General features: G+C 38.7%; 4 protein-coding genes and 1 non-coding gene across 7 annotated transcripts; 3 read left to right on the forward strand and 2 right to left on the reverse strand.

The window, feature by feature from the left end:
- Nucleotides 1–1,208: 1,208 nt before the first annotated feature.
- Nucleotides 1,209–3,262, reverse strand: LOC101308397 (2Fe-2S ferredoxin-like). The gene is made up of 8 exons (XM_004303673.1): nucleotides 3,173–3,262; nucleotides 2,905–2,985; nucleotides 2,299–2,366; nucleotides 2,146–2,207; nucleotides 1,862–1,965; nucleotides 1,743–1,792; nucleotides 1,555–1,637; nucleotides 1,209–1,472 (listed from the first exon to the last, which is right to left on the reverse strand). The coding sequence occupies exons 2-8, from the start codon at nucleotides 2,960–2,962 to the stop codon at nucleotides 1,361–1,363; spliced, it is 537 nt and encodes a 178-aa protein (XP_004303721.1). The 5' UTR covers nucleotides 2,963–2,985; nucleotides 3,173–3,262; the 3' UTR covers nucleotides 1,209–1,360.
- A 1,192-nt stretch (nucleotides 3,263–4,454) lies between these two features.
- LOC101291745 (basic blue protein-like) lies at nucleotides 4,455–5,181 on the forward strand. Its single transcript, XM_004305722.1, has 2 exons — nucleotides 4,455–4,647; nucleotides 4,979–5,181. The coding sequence occupies exons 1-2, from the start codon at nucleotides 4,455–4,457 to the stop codon at nucleotides 5,179–5,181; spliced, it is 396 nt and encodes a 131-aa protein (XP_004305770.1).
- Nucleotides 5,182–6,505: 1,324 nt separating this feature from the next.
- LOC101292042 (stellacyanin-like) lies at nucleotides 6,506–7,235 on the forward strand. Its single transcript, XM_004305723.1, has 2 exons — nucleotides 6,506–6,695; nucleotides 7,033–7,235. Exons 1-2 carry the CDS (start codon nucleotides 6,506–6,508, stop codon nucleotides 7,233–7,235), a joined length of 393 nt encoding a protein of 130 aa, XP_004305771.1.
- Nucleotides 7,236–14,029: 6,794 nt separating this feature from the next.
- On the reverse strand, nucleotides 14,030–16,112 carry LOC101308693. Of its 3 annotated transcripts, none has more exons than XM_004303676.1 (3): nucleotides 15,637–16,112; nucleotides 15,324–15,404; nucleotides 14,030–14,906 (listed from the first exon to the last, which is right to left on the reverse strand). In XM_004303676.1, exons 1-3 carry the CDS (start codon nucleotides 15,884–15,886, stop codon nucleotides 14,899–14,901), a joined length of 339 nt encoding a protein of 112 aa, XP_004303724.1. In that variant the 5' UTR covers nucleotides 15,887–16,112; the 3' UTR covers nucleotides 14,030–14,898. The 3 variants fall into 3 exon arrangements, with proteins under 3 accessions (XP_004303724.1, XP_004303723.1, XP_004303722.1); XM_004303675.1 differs by having other exon boundaries at nucleotides 15,305–15,404; XM_004303674.1 differs by having other exon boundaries at nucleotides 14,030–15,404.
- Nucleotides 16,113–19,798: 3,686 nt separating this feature from the next.
- On the forward strand, nucleotides 19,799–21,227 carry LOC101309365. Its single transcript, XR_184993.1, has 3 exons — nucleotides 19,799–20,228; nucleotides 20,743–20,820; nucleotides 20,987–21,227. It is a non-coding gene; the product is annotated as an uncharacterized LOC101309365 (transcript).
- The last annotated feature ends 4,526 nt before the right edge of the window (nucleotides 21,228–25,753 follow it).

Genomic DNA, 25,753 nt, shown 5'->3' on the forward strand with positions numbered 1-25,753 from the left:
TACCTACTCTCCTCTCTCTCTCTCTCTCTCTCTCTCTCTCTCTCTCTCTCTCTCTCTCTCTCTCGTGGGTTAGGGTTTGAAAAGTGGAAGTACATGGTTGTTCTGGTGACTAGTCGCCGTAATCTCTTGGAGGTGGGATTGAGCGGGGCTGCATCTCCCGTGGAAGTCGTGGTTATTGGTAGGTGAAAATTTGTGTCGAATGGAAGACTAAATGGGGGACCGGGCTCGAAACATTTTGGGGGTAGAAGCAGAGGTGTCAATCAAGTGATAATTTTTATGATGTTTATATAAATATCACATTTTAGTGATTATCGTCAAACATAACGTGTGAGTTTATGTGTATATACACACTCTAAACATAGAAGTCGCTTAAATCAGTGATTAGAGTTAAAGTTTTAATCCATTGAAACAAAACAAAAACAAAAAACAAAAACTAAACTATGTCTTCGTTCTTCATATGACCATACAGGGGTTAATTCATTAATTCCCCCGAGAACAATTTTCCGGTCAATATTCCACCAAGAAAATTGTAACTCCATATTCCATGGTTTGGAGATCGGAGCCCCCGAGGGTACAAAAGTCATTTGGATGAGATAGAAGGGGCAAGTCCTAGAGTACCAAGTCTTGGTCTTAACTGAAATAATTGAAAACTCTGAATTTTGGATCGTCGGGTTGTTCACGGCAGCTCACCCTCGTTGGAGCATCCTACGTGTCAATAAGTCACCGGGTCACCTTTTGGTGGAGTAATCGGCGGTGACCGACACCTGTCGGCGAGGCCACAAAAACCGAAGGGGCAGGCTTAGGTCTTAGGTGGGTGGCTGGAGAGTGGTCCGACAGCTTTTGCAATTACCGGAACACTTTCAGGCGCCATTTGTGCCTCAAGAACTGGGCTTATCATACCATTGGAGGAGTAGACCTTTGCTTTATGCGGCCCAAGCAAGTTTATGTCTCGAGTTTTGGCCAGTATTGGATGCTAACCTTGGTCATTCAAACTTAGGCTAACTAACCAACAGTGAGCGACTAGCTGATATTGTATAGAGTTGAGTTTACGGGAATGATATGAAATGTTTTAATAGAACAAGCTTTGATTTTTTAACAAACGGAATACATGTAAAACTGAAATTTGGCTGTCACAATCCCATTCCAAACATGTCATTATCCGTTGTAATCTGTAAGCAAATACTGAATATGGTGATGGAAGATTCAACAAAGTATGGAACAAAAATTTCATGCAGTTTTCATCAACTGAATATGGCAGTGTCTAAGACAAGAGCCTACCAGGGTAGAGACATGCGGCAATGTTTGAAGAGCTCCGTTTGCTACTTCAAAATGTGTGTGCTGCTACTCCATCTGAAGAATTCTAAGTGGCTCTGGCATGCTTGTCAACGGCAAAGTTCCGTGTGGCAGCGGGCAGTTCAAGGCAAATTCCATCGAGTTCAGGTGTGGCTATCACTTGACAACCAAGACGGGACCTGCAAAATGTCATTTTATAAGAATGCGAACTAGTTTGATACAATTTCCCCTGCAGATTAATTCCTTGGTCTAGGGACTTACGTCTCTGTGAGGCCGAATGCAAGGTCCAGCATGTCATTTTCCTCATCAGTGGGATCTTCCAGTTTGTTGTAGTACTCCATATCCTAGCCAAGAGTCTAGGAAGGTTAGCTGAAACTACAACTTGTAATGGAAGTCTTTAAGGCAACTTTTACTGAATACTGAGTAAACTTAGACTTCAAATTACATACTCTCACTATCACATGGCATGTAGAACAAGCACAAGATCCTTCACATGCTCCTAAAATCACATTAAAACAAACTGGTCAGGTGGTACACTATCAGAGATAACCAACTGTTGAACTGCTACCTTCAAGTTCAATATCATGTTCATGAGCAGCTTCTAGTATAGACATTCCAACAGGAACCATAACATGCTTCTCCCTATCGTTATCAACAAATATTACAGATATTCTGCAGAATCAAAAGGGAGTCTTCAGTAACACAGTTATGGTGCATCACAGCACCAGAAAGAGCTAGTGTAAAACAAAGTGTCAATTATCTCTCCATATCGTTAACTGGTGACTGAAGTAATTTGCCAAGCTTTGTGCTATAACTCCAAAACGGATCCTTTCGAAAGAAAAAGCAACTTACTCTTCTACTGCTTGATTGTTCCTTTCCTCATGCGCAGTTGTTGTAGAGAAAGAATGAGGCTTCTGAAAAGAAAATGTGACTTGAAAAATTCAGAGTCAGATAGGAAACCAAACAGAGGTCAATTCAGGACAAGCAAACTCGCGAGAAGCTAACCGAAGTACAGGAAAAATAATTGCAACTTGCATGTACGTTCCCTGTCTTTGGTGAAAACGTCAATGGACCTGCAAGAAAGTATGCCGATCAGTTCACAACAAGTTTAAATATTTTCAACTTCAGTTACTACTTCAAATTAAACAAAAGGGTAAAAATAAGTTGCCTGAATCCAAAATAAACCAATTCCAGGTTCTAACTTCTAACCATTTGCCAAGACAGACACACTACATTAGACTAAACTTCTATTAGTCCACTATATAAGTCATGAAACAGAGTGACCATTTCCTATTCAAAGATCTCAGTGCAAGGAAGGAAACAATGATTTCTTGGCTGGAGCCTGGAGGACAATGGATTCCAACATGCCACTTCTGTTTTACAAAGGGAACACTTTTTAAAGCCCTAGTGTTTCATTTTCACTAAAGAGTAAAGATCAATATATCAAACAAGTGCATTCTTATGCATAAAGATCAATATGAAAACTGAAACAATTAAAATGACTTGAAGTTAAAAAAAACGAACACAGCACAAGCTTAATGTAAATAGAGGGCTCAGGCAAATTGGAAAAAAATGAACCAACCATGAAACACAAGTATTCCAAACAGAAACCTTTTGTGAGATACTTGATCATCTGCTTGCCGAGGCCCGAAAATCTAGAAAAAAGCATAGTTAACAGGAGTCACCCAGAACCTGAGAAACACAAACACAGATATTACTTCATAGCGGCATTAATACAAACACTTGGGTTGGCGTCCCAAAAAGACACTGAACCTAATACATAAGCAACACAGCATTAGTTTCACTTCGTGAACTGGATGAAGCACTCAAACTCGAAGCCCATTGATTTACTGAAACGAAATAAAACCAAGCCACCCACCTGTATGATCTACTTCGAAGCGTTTGTCTGTGCCTTGGACAAAAAGTTGAAGTTATGGTGTACAAGACAAGTCTCGAACACCAGACAGTTAAGACGTTTAGGCGAAAGTTCTCACTAGGTTGAGCCGTCAAGTTTTTGCAGGCTTTTTAGTGAATGTCGGAGATGGGTCAGTTGGATTAGCCCGGACCCGTAAAGTTATTGGTACATTTTGGTTATTTTCACCGTAGGGTTTTTTTTTTTTTTTTTTTTTTTTTTGCTATAATGTTAACAAGGAATCGTCCGATACCGTTTGGTCTAATGGCATAAGTCTATCCTATAACAGACTCGTTGTAGCATATTAGTTGTTTATTTGATAAAAAAAAATGTTAGCGAAGAATCGTGTTACATATACAGACATTTTTGCACTCGCATCTAAATTCCTTGTGAGAAGTCTTCCAACCAAGGTTCTAAAAATCAGCCTACATGGCCGATTAGGCGGCGCCTAGGCGCTCGGAGCGACCATGCCGACCCGATTTTGCCCAAATCGTTTACCTTAGGCGGTTGCCTATGAGGGGCTTGGCAGTGCTAGGCGGGGTTGGGCAGTGCTAGGCAGAGCTGGGCGCTAAAAAAATTAAAAACCGACTAGTGTCCTCTTAATTGTATTTATAATACCTATTTTAATTGTATTTATAGAATTATTTGTTATTAAAAAATAAAATAAATACAAAAATACAAATCCGATTAATCCCCGATTAATCTTTTGAGCGCTGTTTTAGAACCTTGCTTCCAAGCATGAACACCAATTAACATAGTTGTTTGTTTTGTAGTACTCATGAGTCATGACAAGATTTAGGATAATAATCGATATAAAGATATAAGCTAAACATCAAGAGCCAGTTGGAGAAGAAGGTGACTTAGTGGAGGAGCCATAAGATTAACTAGGATTACAGTTAGCACTAAGCATAAATGGATGCAGTACTCTCTCACTTCTGTAGTTTTAGCTAGTTAGCTAGCATTGTACAGTTACCTAGAGAATAATATCAAACACCAGATCCTGTTTCTTCGTCTTCTTTCTATTCTCTTCACCATTATTGAAAATGTAGCAACAAGAAACGTAACATAGGGAGTATCAGAGTGTAATCTCAACGTTGTGGCCGAAATAAGCAAAATATGCCTTCGGCCAAAACAAGCATACAGTATCTAATATAGGCTTATGCCCGCAACTGCTAACGCACCCATCATTACAGAGGTCGATCGGGATTGCAGTGTCAATAATAGAATCAGCTTCATTTGTTTAACTAAAATGGCCATGGCACGATACAAAACTAAAGCTGCTGCTCTAATCGGGATTGCGGTGTTGGTTGTTTTTCCGAGCATGGTGTTTGGATCAGGAGTCATATGGGTTGTTGGAGGTGAAGATGCTAAGTGGGAGTCTCCAGGTTTCGATTACCAAGCTTGGTCTGATAGCATGAGCTTCTGGGCGGGAGATGAATTGGGTGAGTACTTGGAGCTTAATATATATCCACGCATTCATGTATTTAAAATGAAATCAAGTCATGAAAGTGATGAAACTGACTTTTCCTTGGTGAATTTCTTGCTTTTAGTTGTAACAATATCACTTGGATCTTCAATGTTGGAATGTTGGTTATATATGTGTTAAAGGCTTTAAGCTTTATCATGATCAAGATATCATGCATATATATATATATATACACATATATATATATATATATATATATATATATATATGCATGGAGTTGCTGGGAAGTTGTAGTCGACTGGGGTGAAACGTAACTTACTAACTTTGTGGGATTTTTTTATTTCCAGTTTTCAAGTACGACCCATCTTCTTACAACGTCGTCGTAGCAGCTTCCCAGGACGATTATGATCGATGCAATTTGGTTCCAAACCTTGGTGTGTATTCGAGTGGCCAAGACGCATTGATCTTGACGAGTCCTGGCAACTACTATTTCATGTGTCAAGGATTATGTGAAAGCGGCATGAAGTTTGTTGCTAGAGCCAAAGAATGAATGAGTGCAGTTTCCTAACTATCTCCATATACAGTGTAGTTTGGACGACATGCCTGATCATTACCCACCAAGAGAGTGTCTCTGAATAATCGCGTTTCGATCATAGTCATTTATACCAGTACTTGTGCTCGTTTTAGTCGTTTCTAATCCGACTTTTACGACGTCAGGTTCTAAGTTACAGGTAGATTATTTTCACAAATATAAACGAGAACATCTGAACACGCATGTATGTAGCTGGATGGAATGTGTCTGTGGTGGGTTTCTCCCCGAGGTTAATATGTGCGCTGGATTTTATAACCATTGTGTTGTTGATTCTATGATTTATATTCCTACTCATTGCTCATTGTTTAGCAGTGTTTTACTTTGGTCATTGGCACAAAAATAGCCCACCTCTGAGGGGTCGACAGAAAGAGCTATTCAGAGAATATATACAAACACCTGTTCTGAATAACAAGACTCCCTATTGTATTCACATATTCATAGATACGGACTAGCTTTCATTAAAAGCAAGATTTCATACACTCCGAAATATCATAAACTTGATCAACGAAGAAATTCAATTTATTGTGACCATGCAAAAGTGACTGTGACCGACTGAGCAAACAATAGACGAAGTAGATGATGTGTTTCACCTCCTCCGCCACCTTCCACCAAAACAATTGCCTCTACGGAAACGGCTTCCTCAATCATGATTGAAACGCCCTCACTTTGTGCATCCTATATGAGTCATATTGCATACTCTATTACATGACAGACCAATATAGTACGCGATATGGCAATTCAATTGATTCTACATGTATTAACAGATTATTGAATTGAAAGCGCAGTTGAGAAAAACGCAGAAAATGAGGAATGTCTACGTCTTGTATTCAATTGATAGATCATGAACAAATCCATTACATCATATTTATAGGGTAGAGATTAGCAACAAATGACCTAAGTACATTTACAAGGTTAACACTACACATCGACCAGCCGTGGCCGCATTCCGCCACGACCACCACACATTTTGGTCGACTAATTATTCGGTTCGACTTTGTTAACCCAAATTCGTACATTATGAAGTTATATGCTCGATTTAGTTCTGAGGTAATTATTCACACAATAAATAAGTGTTTTTCTTGTAGTACAGTACGTGAGATGAGTTTAGAGATTGACAAAAACCTCGGACATATCTACTTCTACTTGGCTGTAGAATTTAATCTCAACGTTATGGCCAAAGTGATATCTAACCTACACAGTTATTATGCCTTCGGCCGAAACAATATATATTTACAACATTGTATCTACATATATGTGCTTCGTGTTAATGAGTTCAATAGAAATGGCCATGGCACGATGCAGTACTGCTGCTCTTTTCGTGATTGTGTTTTCGGCTACTGCTCTTTCAAGCACGGTGTCCGGACAAGTAACAGGCGGAAGGCTTGTCGGAGGTGAGGCTGCTTGGAATTCTCCGGCGTTTGATTACCAAGCTTGGGCTGATGGCATAACTTTCCATATCGGAGATGAATTAAGTGAGTAATCTTCCGCACACAACTTCAATTTGCCTTGTATATGTCACTTCTTTGGATTTTTTCTGTTCTTAGTTTCATTTACGTTCCTTGGTAAAATTTTCTTTTATTGGTCTTCAAATATTCAAGCGAGTTATGTATCTACTAAAAATGGCATGCATATTCAGGGTTTTGGGTGTATACCCTAAAAAATTTTAGGCTGATCGATTTTTACTATCCACGAGGTTTCTTCTTAACATGGTTGCTTTTTTGTACACTGGTCGTTACTTTCATTTGTTATTGAATAAAAATTATTTTTTCCCTAAGAAGTATAACTGTGGTTAACATTTTGGTTTTCCAGTTTTCCAGTACGACATAGGGATTCACAATGTGGTTGTAGCTGATTCTCCTGAAGCGTTTGAACAATGTCGGATAACCCCGAACTATGGTGTATATGATGGTGGATTCGACAGATTAGTCATGAATGATCCCGGAACCTACTATTTCATGTGTGAATATAGTTGTCTGGACAATATGAAATTTAAGGTCACTCCCATCTATTGAAAGCAAAGCTTCTATATGGCACCCTGTGGAGAGAATACTTCTACTATTCAAAATATAAGGAATAACCGTCCGTTCTTACTATCCATAATGAAAAATGTCTCATCCAATATTAAATTTTGAATGGATATGAGAATACAAGACAACACAAGCTAGACCGATCTGTAGGCTGCATTTTGTGACGTTTGCTCAAGGACTAGTAATTTGATAAATTGTTAGATTTTTCTGATTCTGCAATTTTTGTTGGTGGCTTAGTTTCTAGAAGTCTTGCAACCACGACGGTGGCTTTGCTAATGACGATAACAACTACGTTGTCAAAACTGCTGATGACTGTGGTTGCTTGTTCATGCTGGGATTAATCTTTTAGGTTAGGCTTTGAAAATCTATGTTTCAGATGGGCTTTTGATCATAAACCGAATCTACAAAAGAAACTTTGATCAATACACCCAGTTAATAACCTAATAATTAAAGCATATTAATAATGTATCTGCTATGCTCACTATTCTTCTCCTGCCCAATAGGTACGTGCGCATAAGGTAGCAATAAGCAAGCAAATAGGTAACCTTAGTTTCCTCAAACTTCTTCTTCTCACCATAAGATGCTTATTCTTGCCACCTGCAAGAAGTCCTCGCTTCTCCCTTCCTGGCTCCGGAGTTTCTCTATTGGCCAAACTTATCCTGGTAGGGGTTAAGTTCAGATTACTCTTACTCACATCGAGACTTAACCAAACTTTTTTAGGAGAGATCATAACTTCCTCCTCCTCATGACCTCGTCTCTGGCCAATGATACTAGTCGTCTCCTCCCATGCCTATTGAACTGTAAACCACATAAAGACATAAACACATTGTATCATGTTTCAACAAAACAAGAACATATAAACATGTATAAGGATTTGAAGCACCAACCTTGGTTGTTCATGTACAACGCCATCAAGCTAGAGCAGAGGAAGTCTTCTGTGTAATTCTCCAGATTGTCTCTTCACAGTGAGTATAAAACTTACAGACGTAGAATGAACTTACACATGGACCCCTTTATATATTGACAAGTTCACTCTAGCTTACACATGGACCCCTTTATATATTGACAAGTTCACTTAGAGTCCCATCTCACAAGGTCACTCTAATAAACCAATCAATTACCTTATGTGATAACTATAACATATATTCTGTGTTATCTCAAACTTCTTGTATTTATCTAATCAGATTACTAAGATAAATATCCAAGTTAAGTATTATCGATTAACCCATTTACTTATTTCACAAGATGTTTATATATGTTGGACTTTCATATATGTGTTATTCTTGAGTCCACATTAGATATAACTCTAACAGTGCCGGCTCCGGCAACTCCCTCAGAATGGCCTGCCTAGCTACGAGGGTGTACGTTGTTGTCCCGCTTCCCTTAAAACAATAACCGGCAACAGAGATGACCCACAACAGTTAAAGACCAAGTTTCCTAGCAAACACCCCCGTCGGATCGAACATTCTCATGCACACAGAAGCTAGGGCTGGAGGAGGACGAGAAGACCCCATATAGAAAATAATGTTTAGTGAACAACACCCTTCTTTCGGGTTCGATATAGTGAACAACACCCTTCTCCCTTCAACCTCCTTCAGCTGCAGCGTACCATCCAGTTGTTAAACGTTCCTGAGCATACCCATGATGCTAATATGTTTCATGAATTCCCTTGCCGTCAAAAGACGACCCGGCATAAAAACCTCGGCTTATCTCAAGCCCTTACGGCCTTACCCTACAAAGGGCGCATGCAACCTTTTTTTCGGCCCTCGGCCAGAGCCAAGGATGAAGCCAGTCTCGCCGCCACCGCATAAATCGAAGTCGTAGTTGCGTTCTCAAAAACCTAATGAAACCCTAACCCTAGAAATATACGGAGAGAACGGCTCTGCTTTTATAGTTAGAAATAATTGCTCGTTATAACCTAACGCAATAAAACACATGAGACTTGGCTTGTTCAATTCACCATTTGTTATCTGTTAACCCGATTATGCAATAAGCCTATAAAGTTATGCCCATAAGACAGACTTGGATTTTATGAAAGTCATCGACTTTGAGAAATTAAACTTGTTTGAGGATCTTGGTTGTGCTGCTCTAGAATCACTTGGCATGGAACAGATTCATTAATTAATAGTGGATGCATCTTTTTCATGCTTGCACTATGCCGCAGTTGAACTCAAGAGCGATGGAATTAATTGAGGTTGTGGTCATCATAGATTGATAAACAATTTTCTCGTGGTATTGACTATTGTAAATAGTTTTCTACTGCTACTGCAATTAGTTTATGAATGATAATATAATTGACAGATTGAAACAACCCCATAATAGTACTGAAGTGTGTGTTTCTCTAGTAATATTAGTACGTGAGCTGAGTCTAGTGAGCGACAAGAACCTCGGACATATCAACTGGCGGTAGAATTTAATCTCAATCTTATGGCCAAAGCGTTATTTAACCATCATATTATGCCTTCGGCCGAAACAATATATATGTATGTGAATCTACATATATGTGCTTTGTGCTTGTGCCATAAGTTAACGTACTGCTACAGCTAGTTTATATATGTTCAGAGTTAATTAATTTGTTCAATTTGAAATGGCTATGGCACGATGCAGTAGTACTGCTGCTCTTATCGTGATAGCGTTTTCGGTCGTTTTTGCAAGCATGGTGTCCGGACAAGAAACAGGCGGAAGGCTTGTCGGAGGTGAGGCTCAATGGAATTCCCCGGGATTCGATTACCGAGCTTGGGCTGATGGGGAAAGGATAGCTTTCCATGTCGGAGATGAGTTAAGTGAGTACTTTGATCCTTATATATATAGTTTTCCAAATTGGATGAAACTTTGCAGGAATGATCTACACACTATGTTCTAGACACGGAACGATGGAGATATAAAATGTGACATAAAAGTGAATGAAATGAGGAGCACCACACTTTAATTTCAAAGCGGTGTCCCGCTCTGAAATGGAACTATACATGTGTATATATATCACTTTTTTGTGTTATTAGTTGGTCTTTCTGTACAAATTTCGGTTAAATTTTCGTTTATTGGTCCTCAGATTTCAAGCAAGTTCTCTAATGAATTTTAGGTGCATATATACTAAAAATGGCAAGCATATTCGATTTTTACCAACACTCGAGGTTCCTTATCGTGGTTACTTTTTTACATAATTCATTAATAACGGAAGCTCTTCTAGTGAGGACCCTTAAGTTGAGGACTTTTCAGTTTATGGTTTAAAAGACCCAATTTTCGATCACATTTTGACATCTTATCGGTTCAGTTTTTAGGTTTATATGAGTAGATCATTTCTACAAATTTTCACCCAAATTGGTGTTCGTTAAATAACAAATTAGATCAAATTAATAGACGAACCAAATCTGTCAAATGTAAACCGTTTAAATTCATAATTGATAAATCACACTTATGAATGTCTTAACAATTTTCAATATAACTGAAAATTTAAAAAAAATGATATACTCATAAATACCTATAAACTGAACGGTCAAGATGTAGATATAAGATCGAAATGTGGGATAAGCTGAAAAGTCATCACCAAGTCCTCAACTTAAGGGCCCTCACTAGAAGGGCTCCCCATTAATAATTTCAATTTGTTGTTCAATTAATATATTTTTGCAGAAGTATAACTATGATTAACATTTTGGTTTCCCAGTTTTCCAATACAATCAAGGAGATCAAAATGTGGTTGTAGCAGATTCTCCTGAATCGTTTGATTAATGTCAGATGTCTCCAAACTTTGGCGTCTACGATAGTGGCTACGACAAATTGGTCTTGAATGGACCCGAAACCTACTATTTCATGTGTTCATATAACTGTCAGAACAATATGAAATTTTATGTCACTGCCATCTATTGAATGCAAACTTCTGTCTTCATAAAAACTGTGGCACCTTGTGGAGAGAACAATTCTACTTGTCCCTTAGTTTTGAATCAAAGTAGGTCGCGACTGTTGTATTTCTTTAATAACCGTCCTCATTAGTTTTTTTTAATGCAAATTTTCAATTTATTTTAAATGAGACAACAAACAAAAGCTAGAGCAGTCATTATACGCTCTTCCGCTACCATGTACAAATAGACAATAAGAAGTAGTAAGGAATACTTACAATGGAACGCATGATAGAATTACTCACTAATCGTATCATGCTCGCTTATTCAAGCAAGCCTATGACTAAGGATACATCATAGGCAAAGGCTATGACCTAGAAACAAACGAAAGCCTAGAGTTCAGGCCCAAAGAGAACCCATACCCAACTATTTTTGGCACCCAAAGTTGGACACCATCTATTCCCGATTGTCGACGCCACATTATCTGACCACCGGCCTAATCCCCACCGTAACACCATCATCATCTTCTTGCCCACCAAATCTCTAATTTAACCAACAAGTAGTCAAACCCGAGTTCAGTCTGATCTACCGTCAACTGCTCTACCCGACAAACACAGACGTCGGCACAATGCTCTGCTCTCAGCTAAAACCAGACAAGGATCAGCCTTGTTTCGACCGCCGTTGAAGCAGCTGACGACGAGCTAAGCCTCAAACTATACCACCACGATCAAAGACTCAAGTAGAGCCACCGTCGTCGCACTCCAACAAATTGATCAAAGAAACCTAGTCTGGCAAAGGAGATCTCCATCAAGAAGCCCGTTCAAAACAAGCCAACGTCACCTAAGAAGCCACTGGCGACCCTAACAAAATAACATGGTTAAGAGCCGACCTCTGTACCTCCAAAACCACGCAGAGATCCACACCCGTACCCGCACCTTTGACGATATAGAAATCCTGCCTCCGACCTAGGCAAAACAAAGTGCCACCGCCGCCTTTCTCGATCAGGAGGCGAGCGATTGGACCGCGCCCGTGCGTCCACGTGTCTCACCTAGGGGAAACCCTAGCGCAAACAATCCTCATTAGTTATTACTATACATATCAGAGTAAGTGTCATCATATATTAATTATGAATTTATGCGCCATCGACTAAATAATCAACATTAGTGTAATTAGACTTATCATCAATAGTTTCTCTTTACACAATGTCTTACTTTAACATCTGATACCATACCTTTCTCTCTAAATTTTTGGTTTGAGAATATAAGGCTACAACAACTAGATCAATCTTTAGGCTGCATTTTGTGACGTTTACTCAAGGACTCGAGATTTTGATAAATTGATAGATTTTCGTGATTCTACGATTTTTGTTGGTGGCTACCCTACTAGAAGTGTTACTTGATAGCAGTGGCTTGTTGTGTTTTGCAAATGATTGTAACAACTGCGGAAATTGCTAATGATCGCAGTTGCTTGTAGTCCAAGACATATCATGCTTTGGATCCTTTTAGGTTAGGACTTAGAAATCTACTACTTGGGTGAGCTCTTTAATCACTCTAACTCTCAAAGCTTGCAACTCTCAAATATTCAGAACTCTTAATTGATCCACAGTCATCACATCGCACCTAATACTATGGCTTTAAGGTCCTATTTATAGACTCACAATTAGTCCAGCTTACAATAAGATTAGAATTATTGCAGGAATCCTTAACCTTTACTCCTAAGGATAAACTTCAAAAATCCTAGATACACTAGAATAACTTACCTAAAGCTTTCAGAAGTAAATAATCTAAAACAGACAAGAAATTAGTTTTGAGTTGCAACCCTAACAACCACCGTCAGAACCTCCTTCGGTGTCTAGGCAACAGAGGCTTGACCCATGCACGCCCATCAGAGCCGCCAAGTAGAAGCCACAAGCCTCTCCTTTGGCTGGCAGTGAACCCTGCCAATGCGCACGAGTCCCACATCGAGGGGTACTGGCATGATTCCCAAAGGAAGCCTATATATATGACAAACCAAATTACACCTTCTAAAAAGATAAGTTCAGTTTTCACCTGACTCCCGTACTTTTACAAGTAGCGACACATCGCTAACTGAAGTAGCGGAGAGCCAAAAACCAGGTCACCCCGGTTGCGATCTCTAACCAGTTATTACTTGTGCATGTATCGATGAGAGGAACTCAGCTAGGATTCTGACCAAGTACCTAGACCCCGAGACTCAGCAGGAAAACCATAACTTATGCAGAGTACCACATCAGAAACAATGAGAAAAGTTCTGCCTCATCTTACCTAGGCTCATTTATATATTGTTATTAATATATACAACGCGTTTAATCGGTATATGTATTAATTAGGATTAATTTCAGTTTACCCCTATCAACTTTAGGTCGATCATCATGTTAGTCCTTCTTCTTTCAATTTCATCAAAAACACCCCTCAACTCCTAATTTCCATCAGCTGCGCATGTCCAAACCTCCAATCTCCATCAAATTTCTCTGTCAAGTGATGACTTGATATCAAGAAGAAAGAAAAAAGGAAAAATAGACAAATTGCATTCAATCCCACCAAAATCACTAAGGTTAAGGGGTTGTGATGGGAACGAAGATGTGTATCGATATGGGGGAAAAATGGTCCGAAATATAACTTTCAGAATTTGACTTTCTTCTTGATATCAAATTATGACAAAGTCATGTCACAAATTAGGGTGACCACTGGACTTTGATTATATAGTCATCATGTTTCTGTTGATTGATACCCCATATTAGTGATTAAGAAATAATGGAAAGACTAATGGAGATAAGGTTCAGGATATCTTATCAAATTCAATGGTATGATGTATAGTATTTAATTTCAATATACAATGTATTCAATCGTCCATGTGCTTTGACAAATGTAATCAGTTTTATTACTTGATGCTTTTGTTTGAATGGGTAAACTGATTAGTTAGTGCACTGGACTACTTCACTCAATATGCATAATTATCTGATCCAACAATGCTTGAAATGAAGCAGCTGGTGCTGGTTGAAATTATATATGATGGAAGGCTTTGGAGGAGAAATTTGGTGTGTCCATTACAGAAGGAGGTGCTGAAAATATATATTGCAACAGTTCAAGATGATGTTTGTCTGATTGAGAAAGTGAACTAAGCTTGAACTTTATTGAATGGCCTCTAAATATCTTCTGCTTCAAGTTTTGTTTTCTCATTATTTTCCCTTTCGGTTATGTCCCAACTCCAACTCGTGAGATCATATATATTATTTTCCCTTTCTCTAAATGTCATTCATATGCATCATATGCCCATTTGTTAATCAACTTCTGTTTTACAGAAATGCAGCAACTTCTGAATACATCAAGATGACGATTAATTAGTTCAAATGATATAAAAGCTCAAGGAGTTTCATTGAAGAAAGAGAGGGGGCAGGGGGCATGTTCATGTTCAAACACACACAAAACACATCCATATGTACAAGAGATCAACGCCACCAAAATACAAAAGAAAAGCTTGGAAGACAACAGATAGAAGTGAAAAAGAAGGCTACCATCTCCTACTTCCTCCCTCTTCATCTCCAAGAAGCTAGCTAGCATCATGCATTGGTTCCAGGACGTATTGTTCCTCGTCCGAACCACCTTATTGTTATAGATACACAAACTAGATCGATCTCTCTATATATTATTTACAATAATATACATATGCATCAGTTCCCACAAAGGTTCTCTATGTACAATAGTCTGGAGTAGTACTTGCCGGCCGATACTTAGAAGCAAAACACCGTCGACGTCATCATTCCTTCCTCAATCTCTCTCAACGATCCAATGCAGTAATCACCATCCTGCAATACACATTGAACCATATTTGTCAAACAATATTGATACTGGTTTTTATTTAGTACTCCTATTGAATTATCCTACTTGAGAGGCATCCTACGGACATTTTTATTTTATCGAACAGTCTCATATGTTAAACTTTCTTGACTCGTTACCTCGATGATAATGATAAAAGAGCAGACATATAAGTCTGTATAAATTAGAAAATCAATGTCATTTTCAAAAGATTATCATGCATGCTTATTATATACGGGTATTGACTTGGTCAGCTTTTACTCTAATGATAATTAATTATCTAAACCCTAGATCTATATCAATAGCTCAACCAAATTAGAGAATTCTAATTTGTAATATGAATTATATGATATGTATTATCCTTCTAGACACTAAAAAAGCAAACAACCAATCATAACCAGTCGGACTTCTAGGTTCGGCGCGTTGCAATGCATCAGTGGACGATTTTCTCCTTGTTAGTTTCCTGAAGTTTCTTGTTGCTGTTCCCGCTGCATGTAAAACCAGAAGGGCACAGAAGGAAAGTTAAAATCAAATACTTGAACTGGATAGAAAGAAAACCATGTTGAACTTGATTCTGATTGAGGGTTTAAGTAATCCATGAAAAAGTAAATTAGTGTCAAAATTTTCACGAAAACAAAGAGCGTAAGATCTACATGATCTGAAACAAATAAGATCGAGCATGATAACATGTTAAAGTTGACTTCATGGAGTTGATCTTACGTGAGACCGGCGTTCCCGGCGTGGTGGGAGACTCGGAGGGGGAGCCAGAATCCACCGGAAAGTTTCCAAGGTTGGAAGAATGAGTCCTAAGAATAGTAATGCTCCGAGTGACAACTGGCGCCTCATCGGCAGCAACCATAGGGGCCGAGGGCGGGTTGGAGAAGGTGTCGAACTTACGGAGCTTGCCGAGGCCGGACTCCGGTGCGGGGCCGGCGAGCGTTTCATCCCAAAGCTTGTGAAGAAAACCCATGATTCTTTAACTAATCTATCTATCTCTTGTAACAACCGAGGCAGCTATAGCAGGCCGTACGAGTCGATCACGTAACAATGAACTACCCAAGCTTTACGACTGTTACAAAGAGATTTTGGGAAGCGAAACAAATGAGAGAAGATATGAGCGAATACGCAGAAAGAAAGGTCTTTCTGGGAAGCCAAGGTGGTTGAGGGTTTTTTTATAGACGGAGACGACGCTTTGTGGGAAGACGAAGAGGTGGTGATGGCTTAATAGAGCTAAATTCAGCAATGGAAGCTAACGGCTAACATGGCTTCACTGCTTTGGAGCCATCCAACTAATTTTTACCTCTCTCTTTTTGGCAGTTTATTTTGGGGTAATTTGTATTGTTACATGTGAGCGGCATGGATAAATTAGAAACTTCATGACGGGGGCATGAAGAATTTCTAGTCCACTCATAGACTTGTTTACTCCACCATTAACCAATATAATCGATCCCAAACGTGTTACAAATGGTAATAATCACCTTTAACGACTTACTAGAATGTTCTTTAGGGTTAATTTAAAGCACTATTAGAGATCATCTTTGAAAAGAAAAGACAAAAGCTAGTTAGATGCATGTGGAAATGCTATCCACCTCTCCATTTGTTAGAGGTTGGGGCTTCAACCCTTAATGTGGTTAAATTTTAATATTATGAATCAGTGGTGGATCCATGATCTGAAAATGGGTTGGGCTTCAAATTTGGCCAAAGGTTAAATTTTTTTTTAAATACAACCATGCAAAATGGAAGAATTCAAATAGATGTTAATAAGTCTTAAAAAAAAAATAGGCGTCAATGAAAGTAGAAGAAATTTCTAGAAATCAAAGACAAATTTAAAAACTCAACAAAATTTTCCCCAAAAATTTGGATTTTTTGAGATTTAAGAAGAAGAAGACTAGAAAACTAGAAGAAAGAGCGATTGATGAACTGAGGAACTAAAAAACTGAAGAATAAAGACGTAATCACGTATAAAAAAGAGAGGAGATGCACAGCTAGTCCGAAAGTTAGGTGGGCTTGATTGAACAAAAAAATAATATATATAAAAATGAGGGATTTAGAAAATTTTCTACAAATTTTTAGAAAATTTGGTGATCGTTAATTCATCAAAATGAGGGATTTATTTTTAATAATCTTGAACGGTGTAGGTTTGACATAAGTGTTAAGTTTTTTGTTTTAATCTTAACCATCTAAGCTCATTAAAAAACAGATTTAATAGTGTAGACTTATCCCTAAAAATGACAAAAAATAGAGATCCTTCATTGAAAGGGCCCTATATATATATATATATATATATATATATATAAAGAACATAATATACCTAAAATTTTTTTTAACTCTAAAAAACTTGATTGGGGTTGAGCTTTACCAACCCTTATTTTGGCTCCGCCCTGATTATGATCAGCTATTCTCATTTTTAGTCGTCTTCACAAATCGTAAGTGATGAGGGCTTCTTCTTTTTTTTCATAATTTTTATATATAATATCTTGCTTTAGGAGACCGCCATTGTTGTTCTCCTTAACCCATCCTTAACCCAAGGAGCCAAAAAATGTTTATTAGTGCCTTCTGTTTCACTTGGATTTTGACATCGCAAAAGTGTAGGTGGATCAGGGGCAGCTTAGCAGAAAAGTAGGATACTCCAAAAGAGCGAGCCAAATTTTCGGGAAAGCCCAGCCAGCCAGCCGCCCCGATGTGCTGACTGGGACATGAGTGTCGACATGTGTACCCCCTTCAATCCCATGCCGCTGGATAAGGTCGAAGAAGAAGATAGCAGATCCACCAAACACTACGACGACGTTGATGTGTCCTGCAGGGCCCGCCACGTGTCACGTGATAAGGATCCTTCACCTCTCTTCTCTGGCCTTGTCCCTCCCGGAGCTCGGACGACCCCTGTCCCCTACTCATGAATACTCCGATCCGATGAGTCCGATCATCCCACATGCATATTATATGAAGAGACTCTTATATGAATGTTTGCCGTTCAGCTCAAACATGTGGACAGCTAAACTCAACTAGTACATTGAAAGCTAGGTAAGAATGATTGAAAACGTTGTTAAACAACCACAAGAGTTGCTCATGGCCTATCATCATTATTGTGTCGATATTGTCCTGTCAACAAACTTAAAGCCGCAATGGCACTACATTTATCTTCATATTGCAATAATCTGTCTGAATCTGAATGATCCAAACTTGCTCACATCAATTAAGTTTTCCTCGTTTGATTCGATGGATGGAAGTTGATCTCTTCTATTTGATTCAATGTGTGTTTAAGCCTTCTGAAGATCCAACCCAGTTCACTGAGTTCAGTATCATGAGCTAGCAAGTTGCTTCAAATAGTTAACCAGATAACTCAATTAATTAGCCCAAAGTCAATTTAAGTTCTCCCATAAAAATCAATCTTTTTGTTTTTGTTCCTTTCTTCTGGGATAAAAGAAAGAACCATCATTATATGGAGTTAGATCTTGTGATTATATTTTGCTTATCGTGTTGGTGTCGAACTGGCACCCAACAATATGACCGCCCTTTGATCTTTGGCTCTTTGCCACAATTTTCTTTTAGATGATTAGAAGATTAGTCCCCACAACATAAAAGACCAATAATAGTAGTGTCTGCAACGACTGAAATTGATCAATCAGCCAAGTACCTTATGGCCTACGTTAGAAATAAGTGCTCTCAATAATTCAGTATAGTTAGGTTCAGCTAGTGCTATATATGACAGTGAAAGAAAACATCATTCCATTTCTAAATATGAACCAAACACCAATATGTATCAACCTGTAATGATGTTTGACATTTTGTTCTTTCTTCTTTGCTATATATGGATTATATATATGCTCCTATGTTTCTGTAGGCGGGTAGTGGATAGACTAAGACCACCACCAAGCCCACATACCCAATAGCAGCCGGGCAACCAAAGCCACAGGCCCAAGGGCTCAAGACAGAAAATAGTCCAAACAGATGAGGAACCTGATGATGTGCGCAGGAAGTAGGACTTAAATGTGAAGGTATCTACTGGACGGCGAGTAAGAGGAGCATGGGAGGATCGATGAGCTAGTCCTCCTCCAATTTTCCCCAAGTCGGGGGCTTAAGGCAAAAGAGGCGGCGAAGCTGGCGTTTACAGCGTCAATTCATGTCATGGGAGAGGGTTGGGGTGAGACATCGCCACATCGGTGATAGGAGATGCGATGGGGCGCACTAGGGTTTTAGAGAAAGCTCTCGCTAGGGTTTGCACGGAGGCAGTAGTTGATATTGCTTTCTTTGTTTTGGCACGGATGAGTCTATGAATCTAAATAACTTCTAAGAATACCGTATAATCTTAAAAAAGAAAAAAAGAAAAGAGAATTAAATAAAATATATTTCAACTTCCATAGCTGTCATTTAACAAATGACACCCTTTAACAAATTGATCCTTTATTTCAGTCTAAGAACCTAAATAGCATTTAGGTCAGTCACTTGATTTATTAGAGTTAAGATTTCTGATTTCGGATAAGAGACAGCTTCTATAACAGGCGGCTTCAGCCACAATTACTCAAGTTTGACTGGAAGCTAATTAGGTGACATATGTTCTAGCTAAAGAAGCCAAATTAGCTATTTATTCTCATGATGCTTTTGATGTTATTTTCCCGTTTGTGGATGTATTGCTTTCGCAAAATTGTAATGATTTTTAATTAGGGACAATGTCTGTTTAATAATTTTATTCCCACTAACAAAATCAGATTTTAAAATTCCCAAGAGCCAACTTAAACAGGAAAAAGACAATTATACCCTTCATGATTTAAATAAATTACAATAGACCATTATAAGAAGGGAAAAATTCCCTTCAATCCTAATTTTAGAGATTTTTTTTCCATTAACAAAACAAAATTCTAAAATTCCCACTAGCCATACGAACTCTTAAGCTTTATTCCCAGTAGCCAAATATTTCAGTTTTTCTCTATTTTTCTTGACCAAACTGCCCCTCCTTCCGTCTGATGTCTGATGTCTTCGACTCTCCTCTCTCTCCATAAACTCAGATCTCCGTCGTCGATCACACATATTCAACTCACTCTGGCCACTACAACATCGCCGACGTCTGAAGCGGTCTCATCTGTGGCTTCACGACCATCACTATCGACGACGACGACAGACCCGTTGGAAACCTCGAAGGTCAGATCCAGGCCTCCGTTGATGACCAATCCTTTAGAAACCGCCAACAACGACGAGGTCAGGTCCAGAAATAGTGCCTCTCATCCATCTCCGTTACCTCAAAGGTTGTCGTTGGCCTCGAAGTTGAGGAAATCATGGCAGACCTCTGCGGCGGCGACGGGGTTGGCGTTGAGGAGGTTGGGTTTATGTGCTTTATAATATAGTCTCATATTCAAATCACATACCTCGAAAGTTTGGGTAAAATTCATTGATTTTCAATTGAGATTGAGATAGGTTGATGATTCGACATTGTCTTCAGTTTTTGATTCAATGCATTGCCGCTGCTCTTTCTTGTTTATCATAATTTAATTTGGCTGTGTTGGTTTCTCTTTTTTAATTTCAAACTTTTGGCTCAGCTAGCTCGATCCATAAGCTTCAAAGATGAAGGAATTTGGCACTTCTGCTTCTGGTTCATGTGTATCTATTTACTCACACTTGTTTTTGTTTGTTAATTTACTCTCTGGCAATTCAAAATCAACAATCCCAAGTATGCATGAGAGTCTCTCATATGCAAAAGAAATATATAAGAGAAAGAAGCTAGATTTTACAAGCAGGGGAACACTACTGATGGATTATTATTATGAATTATGGTGGAGAATCATTCAATATACAATATTGATGGTGATCTAATGACATAATTCCATTAAACAGGTGTTGGATGGATATGGGTTAGCAAAGAAGTTGTACTTCAGCAGAGACAGATTGATGGGGTGCTTCTTTTGGTCATTGGTATAGTGTCTGAACCTCATTTCAGTAATTTTAGGAAATTGATGATGTTTATGATATTTATGGTACTCTAGATGAACTAGAGCTATTCACATATGTTTGAAATGAATAAATTAGCATAATATGTTTCGTTTTAATCATTGTTATTGGTGTTGAAATGTGATTATAGGTATTGCGAGGTTGAGGCTTTACTGCAGTGCTATTGACTATGTGGGTGATGAAGTGAATATGCAATTCCTTAATGGATGTTCTTTGTGACAAAGGAGGAAATCTGTATGGTTGGGGTAATGAGGATAATAATGAGGGTGAAACGGTATTGTAATTTTGTACAGTGATTAAGGTAGGTCTTAGGTCTTTTGTATTTTTGTATGACTTGGCTCTATTATAATGTAATTTTCATGTTGGGATGAGATCTATTAAGAAGAATAGATGTTTATTGCCCCTGATAGACCCCTTAATGCCTCCAATAGACCCCCCGACACACCCCCTACTGCCCCTAATAGGACCCCCCAACAAATTCCCTACTACCCCTAGTAGGAGGTCCTACTGACCCCAATAGGAGGTCATATACCCTTACTAACCCTAGTAAGAGGTCATACTGCCCCCAGTAAGTGGTCTTACTCCCCCTAGTAGGAGGTCCTAGTGGAGGAATATTATGCTCTTTGTGTATGTCCTATTGTCCTTCAATTAGAGTGTCAAAAGTCACTTGCTTTCATTCTTTTTGTGTAAATTTGGATAGATGTATACCTTATATCTTAAGTTCAAGGGTCCTACAGCATTTGCTCATTAGACCTCCTTTCAAATTCTAAAAATAACCTTAGGTTTGTTATTCATATATATTTCAATAATTTACTCATTATACCTCTTATTCGCTCTCTAGACCTCCCACACTTTAATTTTTTTTTCTTTTTTGCATGAAAACTTCTATTTCAGACTTTGATTGCTTGATTTCTTTTTTCTTCTTCTTCTTTTTTCATGAAAACCTCTTCTGCAACCTCAATTCTTTGTTGTTGTTGTTGTTTTTTTTTTTTTTTGCATAGAATGTCATTAACCTATATTATTTGATCAAGTTGTAAGAACGATTTTTCAATGACAACAATTTAAAAAAATTTAAATCATGAATTGTTTTCATAATCAATTGCAAAACAGCAAAGTGGTATTTGTGACCGAACATATAGTAAGTTAGTAACTACAAAAGTAAGAAAATAGGTATACATGAAGCAAATCTGATGAAATATTAAAGCAAACTCTTTCTCTTGTAGAATAACGATGACCTATTCAGATTAATGTTTCCAAAAAAAGTTAAAAACCTAGAAACCTTTGACCTAGAAGAAAACCCTAAGAAGGCCAATTGTGTCTTCATCAATGGAGATTCTTCCATTTGGTGTAGTAGTTCTTTGCAATTGAGCAACGGTTGCACTTAAGTTTAGGGTTTATAGACTCCTCACATTTTGTATCGTTAACTTGAAAAAAAAAAAAATGGAAGAATACTAATCTTTTTTTTTTTTTTTTGTGAAATTCAATGTCTATTATTGTCATTTTGTATGAGGTTATATTTGTAATCCAATAAGTCAAAACATGTGGAGGTACACTGAGCAAATCTAGAGGTCCCAATAGCCGCACTCAACTATTAAATATGGCATTCCATCATAAGAAAAAAAACTCCAGCCAAAGAATTGTGACTAAATGCAGTTGTCATAGTATCAAAAACCTAACTAATCATCAATTAAACTCAACAATCACAACCAAAACTCAACAAATACATGACTCAATTTAAACAGTCCTACATGGATGCAATAAAGAAATGATTTAGTTATACCAATCACAACCAAAATATCCACATAAAGATTCCAAGTTAAGATCTGTTTGCACCTAAATTTAGCATTCCGTAGAGATTGCCAAATTGGTTTGCTAGTTTGAGATTAGAGGGGAATGGTTTTGGTCACTCGACCGAGAGAAGTGAAGTTTGGCCGTTCGGCTGAGATTGTAGTTTGACCGTTCGGCCGAGAGTGGTATTTCGGTCGAGAGTGATGGTATTTCAGCCATTCGGCCGAGATTGATAGTTCGGCCGAGGGTATGGAGTTAAGGATTACGGCCGGGACGAGGGAAATAAATTGAGAAGAACGATGAGCCAAAAGACTGAGCTAACACGCCAATATTCAAAATGTTACTAAAGTGTATTTCGATCATTTGGCTGAGAATTAGGGTGTTTTAGCGTTACGAGAAAATATGGTCGGACTAATGTATACAACATGCCAAATCCAATAGCTATGAAAAGTCGACCAAGCCCATGCAACGATCTCAGCCATGAATTCATTTAGGAAGGAGAGTCTCAACAAGGAGGCAATCAGGTCAAGGTTTTCAAGCAATATGCATCATAGACATCAGTCAAATCAGGACATTCATGTGCGATTCGACCCAAGAAAGAAAATAGGATATCCAAGAGATTTCATGACGTAGAGAAACATACTAGTTAGGGTTTCTGACTTGTATATATAGAACCTTATAGATCATTTGTAAAAGGTCCCCGACCAACACAAACAACACTTCAATACAATCCCAAACACTTCAAATTCTCTACGAATTCTCTACAATATCAATCTTTTTATTCATGTTCTAGCATAGTTCTCTTCGTCTTTTTATTCGCTTTCTTTACATTCCGCACTTCACTTTCATGCAATTTCTTCCCCGTCTTTAAATTCATGCACTTAAATTTCTTGCAATTATTTCATGCAATTTAAATTTTTGTTTTTAGATTCTTGTTCTTTTACTTTTTGCACTTTACTTTTCGCAAATCTTTATTAGAAAACAAAAAAAAATAGAGTCATTACCGGTGAAAACGCCGAAAGTCCTTGCAACAAAGGCAAGAGAACCCAAAGGCCGAGACGGTTCCTTTCTCGGCCTACAATCACTTGAAAGAAGTCAGATCAGGCGCAAAATTAATCAAAACCTCGCCTGGCCATTTCGGCCGTGAGTTGGCACGCCCGCACAACAGAAAGACATTTGTAGCCAAGGATCTCGGCCTCGTTTCGGCCGAGACCATTTTTGAGCAAACAAGATCTGACAATCTGAGGATAATACTTGGTGAATGGGTGAAAAGACAGAGCTCCACTTCCAATTATGAAGCTACTTCAACAGAATGAAAGAAGAATTGCCAAGCCTTTCTTCTCCATGCTATCCAAATATCCAATACTTCATTGAGTGCTTAACATAAGCCAAAAACCTGCAGATACATGTAGCCATAGGAAGACTTGATTATAAAAAATTTGAAATTCAGGAGCAAGCAACCAAGATTTCAACAGAGATGTTGAGAGGAGAGAGAAAAAGCACCTCAGGGTAAGGAGGGAGGTATGGGGTTTCTTGACCTTTTCAATCGCCATGAAATTTGCAGAAGAAGGCAATCCAAATGGGCGACAAAAAAAATGTTGTGATATCGGCCAATTATGTATGTCAAGGAACCCCAAAAGAACACAGCAAACCAAGAGAAACAACCACAAAGATAAGACACAAAGAACACAGATTTAAGGTGGTTCAGCAAAACCTTTGCTTACATCCACCGGCAGAAAACACTTCCACTATATTAATAATGGGTACACCAGAAAGAATAAGAAAACAAAGACTCTCTCACTTCTCTTCCTATCTCTCTCCTCTCTGCCCTCTCTCACCCTCTAACCGAGAATGGAACACACTTTGGTCTTCGTCTCTGCGATACAAGACCTAGAACTAAACCTCTCCTTATATAGCCATAAGGATCTTTAGATCTCTTCACCAAATAGGAATCCTATTCCTATTAGTGGTAGGCAATAATGCCTCCTTCCTTCTCCGTAATCAACAAGATTACAGGTACACCATCATCAATAAGGATTTACTTTCCTTATTGGAACATCATACTCTAAGACGAAACATCTTACGAAAAACACATGGGCTGGAAACCCAACAATCTCCCCCTCCAGACCATGAGGGAGGAACACCGGCGCGACTCCATTACCAGGAGTCCGCCCAAGCTGACTTGATGCAGAATTACGTGGTTGGAGCGTGCAGCTCCCCCTGATCGAACAACTCATCACCATGTCCCCAGTGGTGGAACAACTCTTGACCATCTTCTTCCTAGTCAGAACAACCATTGGAAAAGGAAATTTGGGACATCTTTTTCAGAACGCCTTTCTTCCTTATATGGCCATCACTCTGGTGCCATACGCCCGAAGAATTATCACCCATTGCACTCAAAGTCATCTTTGTACACCAAGCTATGTGTCTTGTACAAGGAACAACACAGACCTCCTCTAGCAACCTCCAACGACCCATTCATAAGCTTCCACTTTCCATCACCAATATACTGGTGAAAACCTTGTCTGTCAAGAGCACTTGCAGACAATATGTTGACACGCAAATCAGAAACGTGCCTACATCCTTCAATGTCATATGGTAACCAAGATCATTCTCAATGCAAATGTCTCCCATTCCCGAAATCTTGGACCAGCCTCTATTACCCATCTTCAATATCCCAAAGTTGCTTGCTTCGTATGTGGTAAAGAGCTCCAAGTTGGAAGTAACATGACAACTTGCACCGATATCCACAAACCAATCATGACCTTTGTCACCAACATACAGACATTCTTGAACAGTGAGAAGCTCCCCGGAGACAGTAGCAGTAAAGCCATTATCTTCATCATCTTGGTAGTTGCCCTTCTTTTTGTCTTGTTTCCACTTTCGACACATCCGCTTTATGTGGCCCTTCTCGCCACAGTAGTGACATGTGCCACTAAACCTTAGACCTGAATTCTTGTCTCTACCCTTTACAGCAAGAGCTCTTCTGTGCCCATCGTCTATGCCAACAACTTTTCTCCTTGTTTCTTCGTTAAGCATGTTGTTCTTAACAGTATCCATAGACAATACACCATCAGACGCAGAATTAGTCAAGGTCACCACAAAAGTC

This window comes from Fragaria vesca, linkage group LG6 (genome assembly GCF_000184155.1).
Source record: "Fragaria vesca subsp. vesca linkage group LG6, FraVesHawaii_1.0, whole genome shotgun sequence".
Classification (NCBI taxonomy): Eukaryota; Viridiplantae; Streptophyta; class Magnoliopsida; order Rosales; family Rosaceae; genus Fragaria; species Fragaria vesca.

What these genes read in the sequence shown, in the direction of transcription:
- LOC101308397 (XM_004303673.1), bottom strand. Translation starts at nt 2,962, where the DNA reads ATGCTTTTTTCTAGATTTTCGGGCCTCGGCAAGCAGATGATCAAGTAT. An exon ending in GATCAAGTATCTCACAAAAG is followed by an intron (nt 2,367 to 2,904) that starts GTTTCTGTTTGG and finishes ACTTTCTTGCAG; the next exon opens with GTCCATTGACGTTTTCACCA. An exon ending in ATTATTTTTCCTGTACTTCG is followed by an intron (nt 2,208 to 2,298) that starts GTTAGCTTCTCG and finishes TTTTCTTTTCAG; the next exon opens with AAGCCTCATTCTTTCTCTAC.
- LOC101291745 (XM_004305722.1), top strand. Translation starts at nt 4,455, where the DNA reads ATGGCCATGGCACGATACAAAACTAAAGCTGCTGCTCTAATCGGGATT. An exon ending in CTGGGCGGGAGATGAATTGG is followed by an intron (nt 4,648 to 4,978) that starts GTGAGTACTTGG and finishes TTTTATTTCCAG; the next exon opens with TTTTCAAGTACGACCCATCT.
- LOC101292042 (XM_004305723.1), top strand. Translation starts at nt 6,506, where the DNA reads ATGGCCATGGCACGATGCAGTACTGCTGCTCTTTTCGTGATTGTGTTT. An exon ending in CCATATCGGAGATGAATTAA is followed by an intron (nt 6,696 to 7,032) that starts GTGAGTAATCTT and finishes TTGGTTTTCCAG; the next exon opens with TTTTCCAGTACGACATAGGG.
- LOC101308693 (XM_004303674.1), bottom strand. Translation starts at nt 15,886, where the DNA reads ATGGGTTTTCTTCACAAGCTTTGGGATGAAACGCTCGCCGGCCCCGCA. An exon ending in GCCGGGAACGCCGGTCTCAC is followed by an intron (nt 15,405 to 15,636) that starts GTAAGATCAACT and finishes TTTTACATGCAG; the next exon opens with CGGGAACAGCAACAAGAAAC.